The sequence below is a fragment of the Suncus etruscus genome, chromosome 2 (assembly GCF_024139225.1).
Source record: "Suncus etruscus isolate mSunEtr1 chromosome 2, mSunEtr1.pri.cur, whole genome shotgun sequence".
Lineage (NCBI taxonomy): Eukaryota > Metazoa > Chordata > Mammalia > Eulipotyphla > Soricidae > Suncus > Suncus etruscus.
In genome coordinates, this window is record NC_064849.1 from 127,895,865 (window position 1) to 127,917,427 (window position 21,563).

The window sequence follows — 21,563 nt, forward strand, 5'->3', positions numbered from 1 at the left end:
GTTGATATAATACACAATTAAAAAAATGGATGAAGAACCTGAAAGAACTAAGAGGTGGGAAGGAGGCTACGAGAGAACATGGTAAGTAGGGCATGTGTACCCTCTCCTTTAGAAAGTGTCTTTTATTTGAACTTAGGAGCTCCAGGTGGGGAACTCCTTTTTCTTCTCTTTTACTTTCCAATAAACTTTTCTATATTTCTAAAAAAAAAAGTCTCTTTCATCAAAGAATATTTTATTTAATAGATTGTTTTATTTTGGGGTCATAGCTGCCTGTGCTTAGGGCTTATCCTGGCTTTGTGCTTAGGGATCGCTCCTGGTTTGACTTGGGGAAACATATGGAATGCTGGGGATTGATGGAACTGGGTCAGCTGCATGCAAGACACAAGTACCCTGCCTGCTCTACTATCTCCAGCCCTTGAAATATATTTTTACACATGACAGACTTCACCTGTATCTGCATATAATTCAGTGAATTTTAGAAAAATGGCCGAGTTATGCATCATCATGGGAAATTATTTTTTATTTGGTTTTTGTTTTGGAGCCATACTCCCTGATGCTTAGGGCTTATTCCTGGCTCTGCACTCAGGGATCACTGTTTTTGTTTTGTTTTGTTTTGTTTTGGGACCTTGATGCTCAGGGGTTACTCCTGGCTTTGTGCTTAGGAATTATTCCTGGTAGTCTCGGGATCATATGGAATTGAACCTGGGTTGGCTGCATTCAAGGCAAATACTCTACCACCTATACTATCACTCTGGCCCCTCAGTAATCATTCTTGATGGGGCTGAGAAAATATATGTGGTTGCTAGAGTTTGAACCCAGGTTGGCCATGTGTAAAGCAAGCTCCCTACCCATTGTACTATTATTCTGGCCCTATAATGATTGAATTTTATGAATAATGGAGCTGTTGACATTCAAGTACAAACTTGAGATGTTCTGGGGTTAATAATATTTTTTGTTTATCTTTTTAAAGAAATAATTGCTTATAGGGAGAGTCTTCTGTGGGGATGGGAACACTCAGGAGTTGCTCCTGGTGGGTTCTGAGGACCAACATTAAATGCTCATACAGGACAATCATGCCTCATACAAGGCAAGGGCCTTATCATTCTCACATGCTCCTTTTAGGGAGATTTTTTTTTTTTGGTGTTTTTTTTTTTGGGTCACACCCGGCAGTGCTCAGGGGTTACTTCCTGGCTCCATGCTCAGAAATTGCTCCTGGCAGGCACGGGGGACCATATTGGATGCTCAGGATTCGAACCGATGACTTTCTGTTTGAAAGGCAAACGCCTTACCTCCATGCTATCTCTCTGGCCCCTTTTAGGGAGATTCTTAAAGAGGACGAATCAGGATCACTTAAAGCTACAATAGAAGACATTCTCTTCAAAGCAAAAAGAAAAAGGTATGGAAACATTTTACCCTGCTCTTGTAATGTAATGGCCCCAAAAGCTGTCTTTCCACCCAGGGAAAGTGGTCTGGAGCAAGTTTCACTGCAGGAGATAATCCAAATAAAGCTGAGAGTTAAATATGTGTGGCCAAGTAACAATCTGTCTCATCAAGCCCAGAGAGTGAGAGAGCTGCCTGTATGACTGCAGTTTTTATTGAGTACAGAGGACACTACTGCAGGGTTTGAGTCACACACACACACACACACACACACACACACACACACACACACACACACACACACACACACACACTGGAGAGTAAGGACAGATGCCTATCCTGAGTCAGTCCCACCCAGGTTTGCTTGTTACATGGTAAGTCTGTTACACACACACACACACACACACACACACACGTTGGAGAGTAAGGACAGATGCCTATCCTTTTGCTTGTTACATGGTAAGTCTGTTACACACACACACACACACACACACACACACACACACACACACACACACACACACACACACACACACACACACACACACACACACACACACGCTGGAGAGTAAGGACAGATGCCTATCCTGAGTCAGTCCCACCCAGGTTTGCTTCTTACATGGTAAGTCTGTTTTGGTTAAAACCAAGTTGTAAACAAACAGATACAAAGAAACCAGGATGACCTTTGTTTTGGGTGGAACCAAGATATAAGTTGTAAACTGACATTGCTGCTACCCACACCTACTTGTGATTGGGTATTACTGACTCCTCAGCTCATGATCGTGGGCATCATTCTTCTAGTGTCTTCCAGGGTTCAGGCTTGGCCTCCTGCCTCAAGCTAACTTTCTGATCCTTGAACTTTAAAAAATTTCATTTTTATTTTATTTTTTAGATACTGTAATTTGCAGTAGTGTTAATATTAATGCTCATCAATAAAGTGTCATTACATCACATTCACACTAGAGTGTCAGCATTCCCCATCATGTTTCATCTCAGTCGCCTCTCATCACCTCTCTTCCCAAAACACATACAACCTGTTACTGTTGACATTGATTATGCCATGAATGTGAGTCGGTGTGTGAACTTGTGGTAAGTGTGTCTATCCACTGTACTGTCTTGTCAGTGCTTCATTTGAGTGTCCTGTGTTTCAGGGACATCTCATCTGAATAAGAGAAAAAAACTCAATAGCATTGGACATCTAGCAGCAGGGAAGAGTAGAATGATATCAATTTATTTCACTAAAAATGAGGGCTAGTTGAAACATTGATATTTTGGGGGTGGTATATGACATTCTATTAAAATGTTTGCATAATTTTAACAGAGTATTTGAGCACCATGGACAAGTTCGACTTGGAATGGTATGTTGTTACTTTTTTTCTTTACTGACACAGAATTAATAGATGTGTAGAATATGTGACTACTAAGTATCATTTTTATTTCTTGGTTAAAAAATGTATATGCTTGTTGTACTTACTGTGCTTTTTTTTTTCTGTTAGATGCGCCATCTTTATGTGGTGGTAGATGGATCAAGAACAATGGAAGACCAAGATTTAAAACCAAATAGATTGACATGTACTTTAAAGGTATTGTAAAGGCATTGTAATGTTAATATCAAATGTGGAGAAAGAATATTGAAGTCTAAAAAAAATTTTTTTTTGCTTTTTGGGCCACACTTGATGACTCTCAGGGGTTACTTCTGGCTCAGAAATCACTCCTGGTTTGGGGAAACAAATGGGATGCCAAGGGATTGAACTGAGGTTCATCCTAGGTTAGCATGTGCAAGGCATATGCCCTACTGCTTGTGCCATCGCTCCGTCCCCCCCCCCCACCAATTTTTAATTGAGTCATTTGCAACATGTAATTTAGTAAAAGTATTGAAAGCTCGATTGAGGGAAGTGGTGTTGTTTCTTCCCTTAATTTATCCAGAGGTCTCAAACTCGCAGCCCCACCAGCCGCAAATGGCCCTCACGTACAAAATTTTGTGCCCTGCAAAAAATTTTGTTTTGTTTTGTTTTAAGGTTGTTTGGGTCACCCACCCCCCCAATGTTCAAGGCTTACTACTAACTTTGCAACTCAAGGATCACCCCGACTTTTGCCTCCTGTGGCCCCCAGGTAAATTGAGTTTGAGACCCCTGATTTATACCTTCCTACCATCAAATTCAAATCTTGCTTTTTCAGCTTTTTAGGTAATGGAGAGAAATTAGAGCCACAGCTGGGTGAGCTCAGGGGCTGCTCTAATCATGTTGTCCAGGATTGTTTGGAGAACCAGTGATGAACACAGGCCTTCCGCATACAAAGTGCTTATAGCAGCACTTTGAACCATTTTTAAGGACCGATGTGCATTTCGTACTGAGTCCTTCATTTTTTCCTGATTTACTTAAGTCCACCTTCTAACCTTGTAAATGCTATATTTATATAATTTTTTTTCTTTTAATCACACCCGGTGGTGCACAGGGGGTTACTCCTTGACTCTGCGCTCAGAAATTGCTTCCTGGCAGGCTCTGGGGACCATCATGGGATGCCGGGAATCGAGACCACCATTTACCTGGGCTTGACTGCGTGCAATGCATACTCCTTACCGCTGTGCTATCTCTCTGACCCCCATGTACAATGCCTATATATTCTAATTTCATCAAAACCCATCCTTAATTCTGCTCAGCTTGCTGTTTTCTTTTCGCTGGATTTTATTTTCATTTTATTTATTTTGGATCACATCTGGCTGTGTTTAGGGGTCACGCCCAGTGGGTACTCAGGTATCATTTGTAGTGCCAAAGGATTGATTGAAACCTGAGACTTCAACATACATTAAATTTTATTGTGCTATTTCCTGGGCCCATTCATTGCATTTTTTTTTTCTTTGTCATTTTTTATTTTTACTTTATATACTTTATATATATTTTTACTTTATGTTTATATATAATTATATATATTTTACTCACATTGCTTCTATTTTATGTGATAAATAACTTTATTTCAGTTCCTGATTTTTTAGATTCTACCTCAGTTTCTTATGCTTTTTAAAATTCTATATTATTTAATATTTTATTTGTTTGAAATCTTAACATTTATTTAATATTTTATTACTATTTAAAAATTTTTTTGCAGTATTGGAAATCAAACCCAGTACCTTGCACATGCTAGCCATGTGTTCTGCCACTAATGTATGTCCCTGGCCTTCTACTAAACATTTCTCAGAAATTTGAGACAGTGAGAGTACAGTGGGTAAGACATTTACTTGCCTTGCATGCAGCAGACTCAGATTTGATCCCCAGCATTCAATATTGTTCCTGATTTCTGTTAGTAGTGACCCCTGAACACAGACAAAAGTAGGCCCCTGAATACTATCAGATGTAACCTCAAAACATACAAATAGAAAATTTGTAAATTTACAAATCAGTACATTTTACAGAGTATTTTATCATTAGATTTTTCTTTTTTTTAAACATTTTTATTAAAATCGCATTTTTATTAAAAGGTCTACAATATTACAATTTAATGATGTTGAAGACTGCATTGTGATCATCGCTACAAGTCTAAGTACTGTAATTACCATGCATTTGATTTCTGGGCTCCAATCCACCTGTCATTCTCCTTTCCGTATAATCATCTGAGTGTTTTTTTCTTTGTTTTGTTTCTTTATCTTTTTTATATGATGAAATCACACAGTACTTCCTTTTTGTTTTCTTTAAACAGTTGTTGGAATACTTTGTAGAGGAATATTTTGATCAGAATCCTATTAGCCAGGTATGTAACTAAATGATGGGATGCATAATAATAGATTCTTGATATTACTGCCAAATATAATTTTTAAAGCATTGGATACATAGTCTATGAATTAAGTGATCCAGATGTGTACAAGTGTCTATACTGTGATTGGTAAGAAGCAAGCTAACTTTAAAAGCAAAATTTCATTAGAAAAAGAAGTTCAGGGGCCGGGAAGGTGGCACTAGAGGTAAGGTGTCTGCCTTGCAAGCGCTAGCCAAGGAAGGAACGCGGTTCGATCCCCTGGCATCCCATATGGTCCCCTCAAGCCAGGGGCGATTTCTGAGTGCATAGCCAGGAGTAACCCCTGAGCGTCAAACGGGTGTGGCCCAAAAACCAAAAAAAAAAAAGAGAGAGAGAAAAAGAAAGTTTAATGTACAGTCTACTCATAAATTTATTTGCCAAAATACCCTGAGATTCTCACATATTGCTTATACTTTCTGTAATTAGTTTAATTATGTATATCTTACCAAGAATAAGTTATTAATAATCCTTTGTGTTTTTATTTTGAGATTGGGATAATTATAACAAAGAGTAAAAGAGCTGAAAAGCTGACAGAACTCTCAGGTATGCATAGTTGTGTTTACAGGCTTTATTTGTGTTTTTGTGTTTGTATTTGTGGCTTTATTTGTTTTTGTATTTGTGGCTTTATTTGATGATCTCTTGTCTTTGAAAGCAAAGGGTCATGCCGGTGGTGCTCAGGGCTGTTCTTGACAGTTCTCTGGGGTCACTCTTGGTTGTAGTTGAGGACATACATTGTTTTTGTATTAGCAGTCTTTGTAATAGTGTTTTAAAGTGCAGTTAAAGGCAAGGAAGATGGCTCAAAGAACTGGAGCATCTGATTTACAGGAGGGAGCCTCGCCTGGCTATGGGCTCAGAAATAGCTCCTGGCTTGGGGGACCATATGGGATGCTGGGATTCAAACCACCAACCTGTCTGTAAGGCAAATGCCTTACCTCCATGTTATCTCTTCGACCCCCAAATTGTATTTTTTAAGTAAGATTGAGACTTTCTAATACTGCAATTTTGTCAAATTGAAAATTGGATAGCTTTGTTCTTTAACTTCCTAAGAGCTAAATTTGGAAGAAATTAATTTTGGGGGTGGGGCTTCCTTGCTGGTTCTTGGTTCTCAGGGGTTACTCTTGTCTCTGCAATCAGAAAATATTCCTGACAGGCTCAGGGGACCATATGGGATGCTGGGGATTGAACCTGTGACTGTGTGCAAGGCAAACACCTTATACACTGTGCTATTGCTTCAGCGCGGAAAAATTGATTTTTTTTTTGTCTAATTTTTTATTTTGGGGTCACATCTGGCAGTGTAAGGGATTGCTCCTGGTGGGATCAGGGGACTATATGAAGTGCTGGGAATTAAATTTAACAAGGTATGTGCAAAGCAAATACCTTATTTACTGTACTATTGCTCTAGCCCCCAAAATGAATTTTTATGATGTACAGAATTATATAATAGAATTTTGATCAGAGTAAAAGATTGTATTTCTCTATTAGGAAATCCAAGGAAGCATGTACTGTCTTTGAAGAAAGCTGTGGATATGACTTGCCATGGAGAACCATCTCTTTATAACTCCTTAAGCATGGCCATGCAAACTCTGAAGTTAGTATTTTATATCTGTTATTTCAAAGCTGTTGAATAAGTTGAAATGATTGGGGCCAGAGAGATAGCACAGCAGTAGGGCGTTTGCCTTAGACGCTGAAGGATGGTGGTTTGAATTCCAGCACCCCATATGGTCCCCCGAGCCTGCCAGGAGCAATTTCTGAGCGTAAAGCCAGGAGTAACCCCTGTGTACTGCCGGGTGTGACCCAAAAACCAAAAAAAAAAAAAGATTATTATAAATATGGATTTCTATAAACCCAATGTTAATGACCATTATTAATAGAGATATAATCATATATAATGTTTAGTGTTGATTAGTAATTTTAAATTTATATTTTAGTTGCTGTTGTAGATTCTTTCAGGTTTTAGAAAAACACAGCTAAAACTGTCAGGGTCCAGAAGGTAACTGAAAGAGTTGGAGTGTGGGCCTGGTGTGCATAGGGCTCTGGGTAGTTTTTAGAACTTTCTGATTCTTGAGTTCCATGGTATATCCATCCCCAGCACTGCTGAGGAGACTCTCCACTTCTCTGCTTTCCCCACCATAAAAATCTACCTATATTTGTAGTACAAAAATGATAGTGTGGAGGAGCTGGAGCAATAGCACAGTGGTAGGGCATTTGCCTTGCATGTGGCAGACCCAGGACAGACCTCGGTTCGATCCCCAGTGTCCCATATGGTCCCCCAAGCCAAGAGCGATTTCAGAGTGCATAGCCAGAAGTAACCCCTGAGCATCACCGGGTGTGGCCAAAAACAAACAAAAAATGATAGTGTGGAGACTAGAGTCATAGTATAGCAGGTAGGTTACTTGCCTTACATATGGCTGATCCAGGTTCAATTCCTGGCATTCCATATGGTTCCTAAGCCAGCCAGGAATGATCCTGAAGCACAGAACCAGGAGGAAATCCTGAGCACTGCCAGGTGAAGCCTCAAAACTAAAATCAAAACCAACAAAAATACCCCAAAAAACTATAAGAATATTTTATTGAGGGGCTAGGAGATGAGACAGTACATGTACGTCTCTAGTATGCTCTCAAACTAAGTTTAATTCCTAGTACCACATGATCCCCTGAGCATCACCAGATCAGCACTGGAGGCTCCTGAGCACTGCAGGAGTGATGGTGGTGGGGGAGGGGGGATGGAAGTAATCCCTTATACCTCAGGGCCCAAGTAGTAGTATACCTTTGAACATTTATATTGAATCAGTGACCTAGTTGTTGTGCTTTGTGCTCTCAGGCCTCCTGAGCATATCTTGGGGGGACAGGGAAGTAAGTTTATTGAAAATTCAGTGTATATAGAATATAGTTTGACTATATAGACTGACATTTTTTGACTTACTGACTTTTAAAATAATAGTAGGACCAGAGAGATTGAACAGCAGGTAGGATGTTTGCCTTGCACATAGCCAACCCAGGCTTGATCCTTGGCATTCCATGTGGTCTCCGTCCCCAACCTCCCAAGCCCACCAGGAGTGATCCTTGAGTCCAGAACCAATAGTATGACATGAGCATACTTAAGGAAAAAAAAAAACTCAGAGCATAGCTAGATGTGCCCCCCTACACACAATAAAAGAATAAGTATATCTTCAGGGGCTGGAAGTGGTAAACATTTGCCTTGCTTTGCACTAACCTAGGATGACCACAGTTCGATTCCCCAGCATCCCATATGGTCCCCTAAGCCAGAAACGATTTCTGAGCGCATAGCCAGGAGTAACCTCTGAGCATCACTGGATGTGGTCCAAAAACCAAAAATAAAATTAAAAGAATAAGTAATAGCATACATTTTTGTAAGTTCAATCCTGGATTATCATTAAGATCCCAAAGGAAGTAATATAATTGGACAAATATATTTTAGCCTTTTCTTTCTAGTCCTGGCTCATTTTTATATTTTTATATATTTTAGATTTCCTTTTCCTTATTTTTTTTTTTTACATATTTTAGATTTCTTTTTTTTTTTTTTTTTTCATATTTTAGATTTCTAAGTAGATGATAAGGTAACATAAATAACAAAGGTGGACACGATTGCAGCATCTAAAAATGAAACGGAAGCCTAACGTGAAGATATAAATAGGAGTATGTGGTGTACCTGAGACCCACCCATTTCTGGGAGGGGTCTTGGGAACCGGATAATAGGTGTGACCTTACCTGCAAGACCTCCCATTCCTGGGAGGGGTCTTGGAAAAGGTAGATAAGGATGGGACCGAGGGAATTCGGGCCCTTTTTGGCCGTTTCCTTTGGCCCTGAAGATGGCTGAAGTGAGTTAAGACGCAGGGCTAGCCAAGAATGGCTGAATGCTTGAAAGGTTATGAGTAGGCCACACACATGTGGTGGCTAGGGCCTAAATAAAGATGATTCTTCCTGAAGCCTGCTTGTGAGTGAGTGATTTCGCGTTTCACCTGGGCCTGGAACTCGCCGGCTAAATGGGGTTGAAGAGCCACGTGGTCTGGGGTGGCAGAGAGAAGAGTCTCTCCATCCATCGCCATCCAGCCCCATCGTTTATTATTTGACACAACAGGAGTACTTAAAAATAACTGGGCAGTGGGGTTGGAGCAGTGTGAATAGTACAGTGAATAGATATGCACATGGCCAGCATCCCATATAGTCCCTAAGCTCTGCCAGGAGTAATTCCACAATGCAGAGCCAGGAATAAGCCCTGAGCACTGCCTGGTTGTCCCAAAAACAAAAAACTAGAAAAACAAAACAAAAACCCCCAAACTGGCAAAGTTGCTCAAGAAAATCAGAGAGATCTTTGTTTAGCAGGAAGGAAAATAGCTTATCATATCTTGTTTGTTTGTTTGTTTGTTTTTGGGTCACACCCGGCAGCACTCAGGGGTTATTCCTGGCTCTATGCTCAGAAATCACCCCTGGCAGGCACAGGGGACCAAATGGGATGCCGGGATTCAAACCATCCTTCTGCATGCATGCAAGGCAAATGCCCTACCTCCATGCTATCTCTCCGGCCCAGCTCATCATATCTTAAAATCCCATAAGTCCTAACTTAGGTAATACATGAACATTACTGTTTATTTTATTATAACTGATTCACCATGAGGTTAAAGCTTGTTCTTTAAGGAAGATATTTGTATCAGAAAGATGTCTTGAGGGGCTGAGCACATGCTTTGCATGTGGATTTGATTCCTGCAATATATGGGTTCCTCACACCATCTGTAGAGAGAGCACCCTTCACCCACCCTAGCTCTACCAGGTATGGTTAAAAGCCAAGGAAAAAAGGGGAAAAAATGGTAGTATTGTAAAATAACATATTGCACTATTTTTTTTGTTTGTTTGTTTTGTTTTTTGGGTCACACCTGGCAGTGCTCAGGGGCTACTCCTGGCTCTGCGCTCAGAAATCGCCGTGGGCAGGCTTGGGGGACCATCTGGGATGCCGGGATTCAAACCACTGTCCTTCTGCATGCAAGGCAAACACCTTACCTCCATTCTATATCTCTGCCCCACCCCCCTTTTGTTTTGTTTTGGGGCCATAGCTGGCTATGCTCAGGGCTTATTCCTGACTCTGCACACAGGGATCACTTATGGTGGATTTGAGGGGCCATATATGATGTTGGGGATTGAATCTCGTTTGGCTTCCTACAATACAAACATTTTACCAACTGTACTATCACTTCATGTTCATGCGAGAGATCTGGGTTTGATCTCTGGCATACCCCCCAGAAAAGTTGTTCAGTATGACATTGGTCTATGTGATCTTGAGACTTTGTATAAACAGATCTATAATGTAAGCTTTATAATGTCAGAAACCTGTTAATCATTTGAACTATAGCTCATGAAGGAGTACTTACTACATATTGAGTATATAATTTAATGAGTAAATGAAAATTTTTAAGAATTTTAGAAAATTGTGCCTTAAGATCTTTTTTTTTTTTTTTTTTTTGGGTCACACCCAGCTGCACTCAGGGGTTCCTTCTGGTTCTATGCTCAGAAACCACTCCTGGCAGGCTCAGGGGACCATAGGGGATGCCGGGATTCGAACCACCTTCCTTCTTTTTTTTTTTTTTTTTGCGGTTTTTGGGTCACACCCGGCAGTGCTCAGGGGTTTTTCCTGGCTCTGTGCTCAGAAACTGCTCCTGGCAGGCATGGGGGACCATATGGGATGCCGGGATTTGAACCGATGACCTTCTGCATGAAAGGTAAACGCCTTACCTCCATGCCATCTCTCCGGCCCCGAACCACCTTCCTTCTGCATGAAAAGCAAATGCCTTACCTCCATGCTATCTCTCTGGCCCCACCTTAAGATCTTTAAGTTTATTTCTTTGCATTGTTGAAATGAAGATATTTTGTAGTCTTAACTGTATAAATCATACATACACTAGTTTAATTTGCTATACATAATTGAAGAGTGTTTTATCTATCTTGTTTAGACACATGCCTGGGCATACAAGTAGAGAAGTTCTAATCATCTTTAGCAGCCTTACAACTTGCGACCCATCTAATATCTATGATCTCATAAAGGTAAAACTTATCATTTCTTTTTTATTTATTTTTTTGTTTTGGCCACCTCAGGGTTACTCCTGACTCTGGTCAAGGATCAGTCCTGATAGGGGTCAGGGAACCAGATGTTGCTGGGCATCAAACCTGTGTTGGCTCCTAAAAAGCAGTGTCTTACCCACTTAATATCCCTCTAGCCCCCTTTTCTTTATAATACACATTAATGTTATAATCTTTTTTTTTTAAATGTTATATATATTTTTTTTTGTTTGTTTGTTTTTTTGGGCCACACCCGTTTGATGCTCAGGGGTTACTCCTGGCTAAGCGCTCAGAAATTGCCCCTGGCTTGGGGGGACCATATGGGATGCTGGGGGATCAAACCGAGGTCGAGGTCCTTCCTTGGCTAGCACTTGCAAGGCAGACACCTTACCTCTGGCACCACTTCACCGGCCCCTAAATGTTATAATCTTAAAGAGAACAATATACTGTATTTATTACTAGGTGGTTTTTTTTTTTTTTTTTTTTTGGTTTTTGGTTTTTGGACCACACCCGGCAGCACTCAGGGGTTACTCCTGGCTCTGCGCTCAGAAATTGCTCTGGCAAACATGGGGACCATATGGGATGCTGGGATTCGAACCACCATTGGTCCTGGATTGGCCACTTGCAAGGCAAACGCCCTTGCAAGGCAAACGCTGCACTATCACTTCGGCCTCTATTACTAGTTTTTAGAGCCTCCTATAAAACATACAAACATATTAATTCTTTTTTTTTCTTTTTCCAAAACCTTCCATTTACTTGGATTTTACCAAGACCCTAAAGGCAAGTAAAATCAGAGTGTCAATTATTGGATTGTCTGCAGAAGTTCGGGTTTGCACTGTACTCGCTCGTGAAACTGGTGGTAAATATCTGGAGTTTTCTTTTTTTTGGGTGGGGGGGGTCATACCCAGCAGCACTCAGGGGTTACTCCTGGCTCTGTGCTCAGAAATCGCTCCTGGCAGGCTCAGGGGACCATATGGGATGCCGGGATTTGAACCATTGACCTTCTGCATGCAAGGCAAATGCTTTACCTCCATGCTATCTCTCCGACCCCTAGAATTTTCATCATTGTTTATAATTACTTAATAATATGTAAGAAGTAATAAAGTATTAATTAAAGTAGGCCTTTAACACTCTGTATAAGGTATTAAACTTAAATCTGTTAATGTTCAGTAGTCCAAAATACAGGGGTAGTCACCTTAAATGTGTCATTGACTTTATAAGAAAATGTCTCAAAAAATGCCTAGAATATTTAATAGTTATCTTAAGAGTAGAGAGGAGGCATTACATATAACTCATAATGTAAGAAATTTTACTACATCAAATATTTTATAAAGGTCTTATGATTGATTTTAAGTAAATTGTAATTATATTTTTCTAAAAGTTAATGTAGATATAATTTGTGTAAAATATAAAAGAATGGTGATTTAGCTTAAAATTTATTTAGAAAGTGCTTAATCTATCATGGTAAAATTTTTTTTTTTTTTTTTTTTTTTTGGTTTTTGGGCCACACCCCGTAACACTCAGGGGTTACTCCTGGCTATGAGCTCAGAAGTCGCTCCTGGTTTGGGGGACCATATGGGACACCGGGGGATCGAACCGCGGTCCGTTCAAGGCTAGCGCAGGCAAGGCAGGCACCTTACCTTTAGCGCCACCGCCCGGCCCCTCATGGTAAAATTTTTAAAGAATTGTAAAATAATTGGAATTCTTGTCTGATTTCTTCCTTTTCATCTTATTAGGCACATACCATGTTATTTTAGATGAAAGCCATTATAAAGAATTGCTAACACACCATGTTAGTCCTCCTCCTGCAAGCTCAAGTTCTGATTGCTCACTTATTCGTATGGGTAAGTGTTTAATTTTTTTTTTTTTTTTTTTTTTTTTGGTTTTTGGGCCACACCCTGTGACGCTCAGGGGTTACTCCTGGCTATGCGCTCAGAAGTTGCTCCTGGCTTCTTGGGGGACCATATGGGACGCCGGGGGATCGAACCGCGGTCCGTGCGCAGGCAAGGCAGGCACCTTAGCTCCAGCGCCACCGCCCGGCCCCTTGTTTAATTTTTTTTTTTAAATTTTTGAACTACATCCAGCAGTGCTCGGAGCTTATTCCTGTCTCTGTATTTTGGAATCATTCCTGGTGGGACTTGAGGACCATATGTGCTGCTCAGGATCAAACCTACTCACCCATGTATAAGACAAGTGCCCTACCTACTATACTATTGCTCCAGCCCCCTTAATTTTGTTATTTAAAATTGAGATATAAGCATCCGGAGAGATAGCACAGCATTAGGGCATTTGCCCTGCATGTGAACAGGAGGGACCCAATTTTATCCCAGCATCCCATATGGTCCTCCAGCCTGCCAGAAGTTATTTCTGAGTGCACAGCCAGGAGTAATGCACCTGAGTGCTGCTGGGTGTGGCTCAAAAAACAATCTATTACTCAATAAATAAAATTTTAAAAAACATATTTTGGGGGCTGGAGAGATAGCATGGAGGTAAGGCATTTACCTTGCATGTACAAGGACAGTGGTTCTAATCCCAGCATCCCATATGGTCCCCCGAGCCTGCAAAGGAGTGATTTATGAGCATAGAGCCAGGAATAATCCCTAAGCACTGCTGGATGTGACCCCCCCCAAAAAAAACAACAACAACAACAACAAAAGTATTTTGGCTTAAAGTAGACTTTGTTTTGGTCATTTTTGCAAGTTATCAGTTTGTTTAAAGAATTTGTTTTGATGTCAGTGTCTTACAGTTAGAGAAAATTAAGCTGTTGAAGCAAATTATTCAGAGCCAGCAATAAGCCCTGATCACTGCCAGATGTGACCCCTGGCACAAAAATAAATAAAACAAAAATATGTTTTTGGGGCTGGAGCAATAGCACAGCGGTAAGGCATTTGCCTTTGCATTGCACGTGACCAACACTGGATGGACCCTGGTTTGAATTCCGGCATCCCATATGGCCCCCCCGAGCCTGCCAGGAGCAACTTCTGAGTACAGAGCCAGGAGTAACTCCGGAACACCACTAGGTGTGACAAAACAAAAACAAAAATATGTTTTTGAACTGGAGTGATAGTTTAGTGGGTAGGGCATTTGCCTTGCATGCAGTCAACTGAATTCTATTCTGGGCATCCCAAATAGTCCTGAGCCTGCCATGAATACTTTCTAAGCACAAAGCCAGGAGTAAACCCTGAGTGCTACTGGATGTGGCCCTAAAACAAAAATAAATAAGTAAAGCAAAAATATATTTTAAAATAATTACTTTTTGGGGCTGGAGAGATAGCATGGAGGTAAGGCTTTGTCTTTCATGCAGAAGGACGGTGGTTTAAATCCCAGCATCCCATATGGTCCCTCGTGCCTGCCAGGGGCGATTTCTATGCATAGAGCCAGGAGTAACCCCTGAGCACTGCTGGATGTGACCCAAAAACAAAACAAAATAGGGCCCGGAGAGATAGCACAGCGGTGTTTGCCTTGCAAGCAGCCGATCCAGGACTAAAGGTGGTTGGTTCGAATCCCCGTGTCCCATATGGTCCCCCGTGCCTGCCAGGAGCTATTTCTGAGCAGACAACCAGGAGTAACCCCTGAGCACCGCCGGGTGTGACCCAAAAACAAAAACAAAAAACAAAACAAAAAAAAATTACTTTTTTTATACAATGAGCTTTCTGTTGATGTAATTTTGGGAGGGCCTCCTGCATGCAATGTGCTTCAACCATATCTTCACCTCTACAGGTTTTTTTTTTTTTTTTTTTTTTATGAAGCAAAATTGTTTTATTTGTAATATTTGTATAAAAACATGTAAAGGGAGAGAAAGAAAGATATTCATGTTTAGGGCTGGAGAGATAGCATGGAAGTAGGGCATTAGCCTTGCACGCAGAAGAATGGTGGTTCAAATCCCAGCATCGCATATGGTCATTTCTGAGTATAGAGCCAGGAGTAATTCCCGAGCTCTGCCGGGTGTGACCCAAAAACCAAAAACCAAAAAAGAAAAGAAAAGAAAAGATACGCTTAAAGAGCAAGCGGCCTTTTTCTTCTTTAATAAAGTAATCATGTTAGAAAGCATTGATAGGAACTTTAGAAGCTCAAATTTTGGATCTCCCTATTCCCTCTGCTCTTAAGTTTTATTGTGGCCTGAAGTCACATCATGCGCTCATAGGCATATTGAAACAGGAAAGAGAATTTTATTTGTTTTTTTTTTTTTTTTTTTTTTTGTGGTTTTTGGGTCACACCCGGCAGTGCTCAGGGCTTATTCCTGGCTCCATGCTCAGAAATTGCTCCTGGCAGGCACGGGGGACCATATGGGACACCGGGATTCGAACTGATGACCTCCTGCATGAAAGGCAAACACCTTACCTCCATGCTATCTCTCCGGGCCCAGGAAAGAGAATTTTAGTACAACCCTGTCAGCTCTCAGATCAGAACATGTTAGTTTCCTGGTCTTAGTTTTCTGCTCTTTGCTTGGAGAAATAAAGGTAATTCATTTTCTTCTGTGAAGGATTTCCTCAGCACACCATTGCTTCTCTGTCTGATCAAGATGCCAAACCTTCTTTCAGCATGGCGTAAGTGAAAATCTGCAACTATCAAGGATACCATTTTTTTTTATTTTTAATTTCTTTATTTATAGATTAAGAAGATGGGCTTCAAAAATATGGTAGAGGCAATGGGGAGCAGCTCTATATACTCTTAGAGAGTAATCTTCAAATTTACTAAGTAAGAAGAGGCTTAGGATGGGAATTGATAAACATGCCTTTCATATTAATAATAAAACTTGTAGTAAGGGGCTGGAGTGATAGCACAGTGGGTAGTGTGTTTGCTATGTATGCAGCCTATCCCTGGCATCCCATATGGTTCCCTGAACCTGCCAGGAGTGATTTCTGAGCTCAGAGCCAGGAGTAATCCTTGAGCACTGGCGGGTGAGGCCCAGAAACCATACATAACTAACTAACTAACTAACTAACTAACTAACTAACTAAGACTAGAATTAGAAAAAAATTTAGAAAGGTTACTGGATGACTAAGGAAAGACTCTAGATCTTTCGGTCTATACCTTGTGTTTGCTTTACATCTATATTTTACATAGATGTTTTAAAAAAGTAAATTTTAGAGGGACCAGGCGATAACATGGAGGTGGGGCATTTGCCTTGCATACAGAAGAATGGTGGTTCACATGCAGGCATCCCATGTGGTCCCCTGAGCCTGCCAGGAGCAATTTCTGAGCATAGAGCCAGGAATAACCCCTGAGCACTGCTGGGTGTGACCAAAAAAAAAAAAAAAACCCAAAAAAACAAAAGTAAATTTTAGAAAGCAATTCTTTTTTTATTTTTATTTTTTAGAAAACAATTCTTAATCACTGATACTTTAGATGTCAGATTGCTCTAATTCACATCTTTATGAATTCTTTGTTAAAGCACTGTCCCTTCACAGGCATTTGGATAGCAACACTGAGCCAGGACTTACCTTAGGAGGCTATTTCTGTCCCCAATGTCGGGCAAAGTACTGCGAGCTTCCTGTTGAATGTAAAGTCTGTGGTAAGAAACCAATTCATTTATTATTCATTTATATAACTTATATAAATGTCTTGAATAACTTTTGACCTAAGTTCTCCTAAAAGAAATGTATATATTGGGGGCTGGAGTGATAGCACAGTACCAGGGTGTTTGCTTTGCACATGGCCAACCTTGGATGGACCTGGGTTCGATCCCTGGATCCCATATAGTCCCTGAACCTGCCAGATCAATTTCTGTGTACAGAGACAGGAATAACCCTTGAGCGCTACTGGTTTTGATCCCAAAACAAAAACAAGCAAAAAAGAAATGTACATGCAGAGTTTTGTCTGTTTCAGGGTTTAATCTAAGAGAGGGAGTTGGGCTCCTATTTTATTTCGAGGCAAGGGGGACAAACCTGGCTTTGTGCTCAGGGATCACTCCTGGTGGTGCTTGGGAAGACCAAGAATCAAGCTACCAGGAATCAAGCTGAGGTCAGCTATGCAAGGCAAAGGTCTTAACCCCTTTACTTTCTTTCTCATCCTTAAATTACTGTTTCCTTTGAGTGTTTAGTACTATTTATTTATTTGTTTGTTTATTTATTTATTTATTTTTGGGTTTTGGGCCACACCTGGCGATGCTCAGGGGTTACTCCTGGCTGTCTGCTCAGAAATAGCTCCTGGCAGGCACGGGGGACCATATGGGACACCAGGATTCGAACCAACCACCTTTGGTCCTGGATCGGCTGCTTGCAAGGCAAACGCCGCTGTGCTATCTCTCCGGGCCCATCTCTTTATTTATTTTTGTGGTAGCGAGGAGAGGGCTGAGGACAACATGGCAGATGATGTTCAGTGCCAGGGATCAGCCACATGCAAGAACATCACCTTACCCTCTGTGCTCTCTTCTGCTCCCAGTGCTCTTTCTCTGAGTACCCATGAAGAATCAATGGTGTAGATCAGTGGGAGAGTAAGAGTTCTTTCTTATATGTGTGAGGCTCTGGGTGTGATTCTTAGTACTCCCGCCTCAAAAAAAAAAAAAAACCTGAAAAAATTCTGTAGAGTAGTCTACAAGAATTTCCTCATTCTCATTCTGTGAAAAGAAAAGAAAGGAAAAAAATTAAGAGAAATGAGTAATATTCAGTAAATATTTTTGCAGCTCTCACCTTCTTAAAATAAAAGAGACAGGGAGGGGCCAGAGCGATGGCGCAAGTGGTAGGGCTTTTGCCTTGCATGCGGCTAACCTAGGATAGACTTTGGTTCCATCCCCTGGCATCCTATATGGTCCCCCAAACCAGGAGCGATTTCTGAGTGCATAGCCAGGAGTAACCCCTGGTGTGGCCCAAAAAGCAAAATAAAATAAAATTAAATTAAAAAGACTGGAGCAATAGCACAGAGAGTAGCCAACTCGGGTTTGATCCCCTGAATCCTATGTAGTCACCTGAGCCTACCAGGAGTGATTTCTGAGAGCAGAGCCAGAAGTAACTCCTGAGTGCTGGGTTTGACCCAAAGTTAAAAAAGGGGTGGGGAATTAAACTAATGAAACTGTAGAATTTCACTTCATTTGTGCTGCAGATGTGTTGCGTCTCATCAACTCTCGTGGGTCATAGCACTTCACGAGAGGAAAGCGGGAGCACGAGCGGCCGAATATGAAATATGAAATAAATGAAACCACACAGAGTATGTGGGGTCAATACGTTTCTGGCAGGAGTGTGACAAGTTTAATTTTTTGAGCAGGGGAATTTATAGGGGTAAAATTAGCCACAGGTGAAGAATAATTGTAATCACAAAGCCTAATACAACAATAATAAAACCTAAGCTATGAGTGTGACTTTAAAAATTCTAAATTACAAGAGAGAAGGTCACAACTCAAGGTAACTCCTTGCAAGCTTACTTTAAATGCAAAATCGGGATTAGGAAGAAGTAGGAAATATCTAGAGGGCCCGGAGAGATAGCACAGCGGCGTTTGCCTTGCAAGCAGCCGATCCAGGACCAAAGGTGATTGGTTCGAATCCCGGTGTCCCATATGGTCCCCCGTGCCTGCCAGGAGCTATTTCTGAGCAGACAGCCAGAAGTAACCCCTGAGCAACGCCTGGTGTGGCCCAAAAACCAAAAAAAAAAAAAAAAAAAGGAAATATTTAGAAACTTGATCTTTCTAGGCTGGACTCTATTGTTACAGGGGTTAAGTTACGGGAGTAACCAAATCCCCAAAAATGAGCTTCCCTATTTCTAAAGGAGGGTCAATAGTCAAGATCTGCATTCTGTTTACGCCCTTGATTACCAGAAACTGCAGTTGCAAAGAGAAAAATTGTCTTTGTTTTTAGGGCTGACTATATCCAGAAAAAGGGGTTCTCAAATAAACTTTGGTGCTGGAATTTCCGAGCCAAATTATTTGATAGAGGCTATTATTTTACCTGATATATACAAAGAAGAGATAGTCAAATACTGGCTGAAAATGTAATGCCAGGCATCTATTTGGAAATTCCTCAACCATCTATGCAGGGGAAAAAGGCGTCCACAGTGGGCTTTTTGAGGAACCCCATGGGGGTTAAATTAGTTCTACCCACCAGTAAAATCGGAGGATACATCTGGTGGGCTGAGCCCCCCTAAAAGCTTAGGTATGCCCTGGCAATTTGTAAGTTAGCAAATAGACCAAGAGCTCTCACATAGTGACCAAACTAATATTCCATCCTGAAATCTCCACAGGATACACTGAAGAAATGTCTATGTGCAACTCTTGGGTAAAGAAGGAGGGAAAGCTGCCTTTGAAAGTCTTTAATTTTAGTTCTATCAGTTTATTCATTATCTTTATGAGATTCTCTCCTAACTATGCTTCTGCTTTATGTGTCAGGTCTTACATTGGTGTCTGCTCCACATTTGGCACGGTCTTACCACCATTTATTTCCCTTGGATGCTTTTCAAGAAATTCCCCTAGAAGAATATAATGGAGAAAGGTAAAACTTTTTTTACTATATTTAAGAGATAAAATAGTGTTGTAAATACCTTGATATTACATTTAAAAAAAGATAAGTCGAAAGGGAAACAAGCTAGATCATAACTGAAAAGCAGCATTATTACACAGATCTCCAGAAATCTGTTACTTTCTCTCATCCCACCTGTTTATATTAAAAGAGCTTACTTTCAAAAAAAATAGAAAGAACCCTGTTGTGTGAAAACGCAGATTTATCATGAGGTTCACTCACAATGTGAACTCATACTCTGAGAGAGAAAGAAAAGATTAAGCATGGGGCCAGGCGGTGGCGCTAGAGGTAAGGTGCCTGCCTTGCCTGCGCTAGCCTAGGATGGATCCAATCCCCCAAGAGTCCCATATGGTCCTCCAAGCAAGGAGCAACTTCTCAACCCCTGAGTGTTACCGGGTGTGTCCCAAAAACCAAAAAAAGAAAAAAAAAAAGAAAAGATTAAGCGAAAAGTAAGAAACTCTTAGCTCAAGGAAATTTTTTATGGTCTAAGGACAGAACTTTCAAGACCAAAAGGACTTGTCAAGACTTAACACATTAAAAACAATTTATCACTATGGATTTCAGGATATGCAGCAAGGTACTAACCCTGAACATATCTGGACATGGAAAATAGGTCATGTACCAAGAATCTGTAATTATAGTTGTTTGATTTCTCATCAGTGATGCTGGATATGACAGAGAGTGAAATTATTACCGACCTAAATTATTTATCCACCAAGCTACCAGTTAAATGTAAGGAGAATAAGGAAAACAGACACAGAAATAAATGAATGAATTGAATCAAACTAAAAAGCTTCTTCATAAGTTCCTTCATAAAGTAACTACTATTAAAAGAAAACAAAAAAATCCAGGCCAAAGAAAAAGTACAGTAGGTAAGATGCGTGCCTTGACTTGTACATGGAAGACCCAGGTTTTGATCCCTGGCACCACATATGGTCCCCCAAGCACTGCCAGATGTGATCCCTTAACACAGTCATGACTGATCCTTAAGTACATCTGGGTGTGCTCCCAAAATACAACAAAGCAAAACAAAAAACAAAAATGCTCCTACTGACTAGGAGAAAATATTTATATATAAAAATATTTATACATTTTGCATCAGACAAAGCCCGATATCTAAGCTATATATAAAAGAATCACAAAGCTGAACAACAACAAAAAAATAGAAACAATCAGGCCAGAGAGATAGTACAGCAGATAGGATATTTGCCTTGCATGTGGCTATCTCCAGCATCCCATTTGGTCCTCTGAGCATCACCAGGAGTGATTCCTGAGTACAGAGCCAGTGTGACCAAAAACTGAAAACAACTCCTGAGCATTGCTAATGTGACCAAAAAACTAAAAACAGAACAAAGAACCCAAACCTCTTCAAAAAAAAGGAGAGGAGATGAACAGATAAAACACGTAAAAGTATTCATTATCACTTATTAGGGAAATACAAATCATGAATGACGATGAGCTATCACCTCACACTAGTGAGAATGTGGCCTATATAAAAAAAAAAAATACCAGGAAATAACAAGTGCTAGGGCTGAAGTACAGTAGGTTGCCTTTCCTTGCAAGTGCCAGACCGGGGTTCAATCCCCAGCATTTCATATGCTCTCCCAAACACTATCAGGAGTAACCCCTGAGCATCAAAGGATATACCCCTAAAACTAAAAAAACAAACAAACAAAAAAAACAAAACAAGTGCTGACCTTATTAACTTGTTTTCTATTTCTTTGTTTGGATCTCACTCAGAATTTACTCCTGGCTCTATGCTTAGGGATCACTTTTGGCCTTACCCAGGGGACTATTTGTGTTGCCAGGGATTGAACCAGGGTCAGCTGCATTTAAGGCAAGTATCCTGTTTCTGTACTATCTCTCCAGCCCTTTCATTCA

General features: G+C 40.6%; 1 protein-coding gene across 2 annotated transcripts in view; it reads left to right on the forward strand.

Annotated features, from left to right (window-relative positions):
- Positions 1–21,563, forward strand: part of GTF2H2 (general transcription factor IIH subunit 2) — a 31,228-nt gene continuing 9,665 nt past the window's right edge. For both annotated transcript variants that reach the window (XM_049768800.1, XM_049768801.1), the window contains exons 1-13: positions 1–81; positions 1,319–1,396; positions 2,702–2,738; positions 2,877–2,963; positions 5,074–5,124; positions 5,655–5,709; positions 6,649–6,754; positions 11,130–11,220; positions 12,007–12,094; positions 12,972–13,079; positions 15,719–15,782; positions 16,647–16,750; positions 19,553–19,655. In XM_049768800.1, coding sequence (XP_049624757.1) covers positions 26–81; positions 1,319–1,396; positions 2,702–2,738; positions 2,877–2,963; positions 5,074–5,124; positions 5,655–5,709; positions 6,649–6,754; positions 11,130–11,220; positions 12,007–12,094; positions 12,972–13,079; positions 15,719–15,782; positions 16,647–16,750; positions 19,553–19,655 — 1,028 coding nt within the window. In that variant the 5' untranslated portion in view covers positions 1–25. The remainder of the gene's footprint in view (positions 82–1,318; positions 1,397–2,701; positions 2,739–2,876; positions 2,964–5,073; positions 5,125–5,654; positions 5,710–6,648; positions 6,755–11,129; positions 11,221–12,006; positions 12,095–12,971; positions 13,080–15,718; positions 15,783–16,646; positions 16,751–19,552; positions 19,656–21,563) is intronic.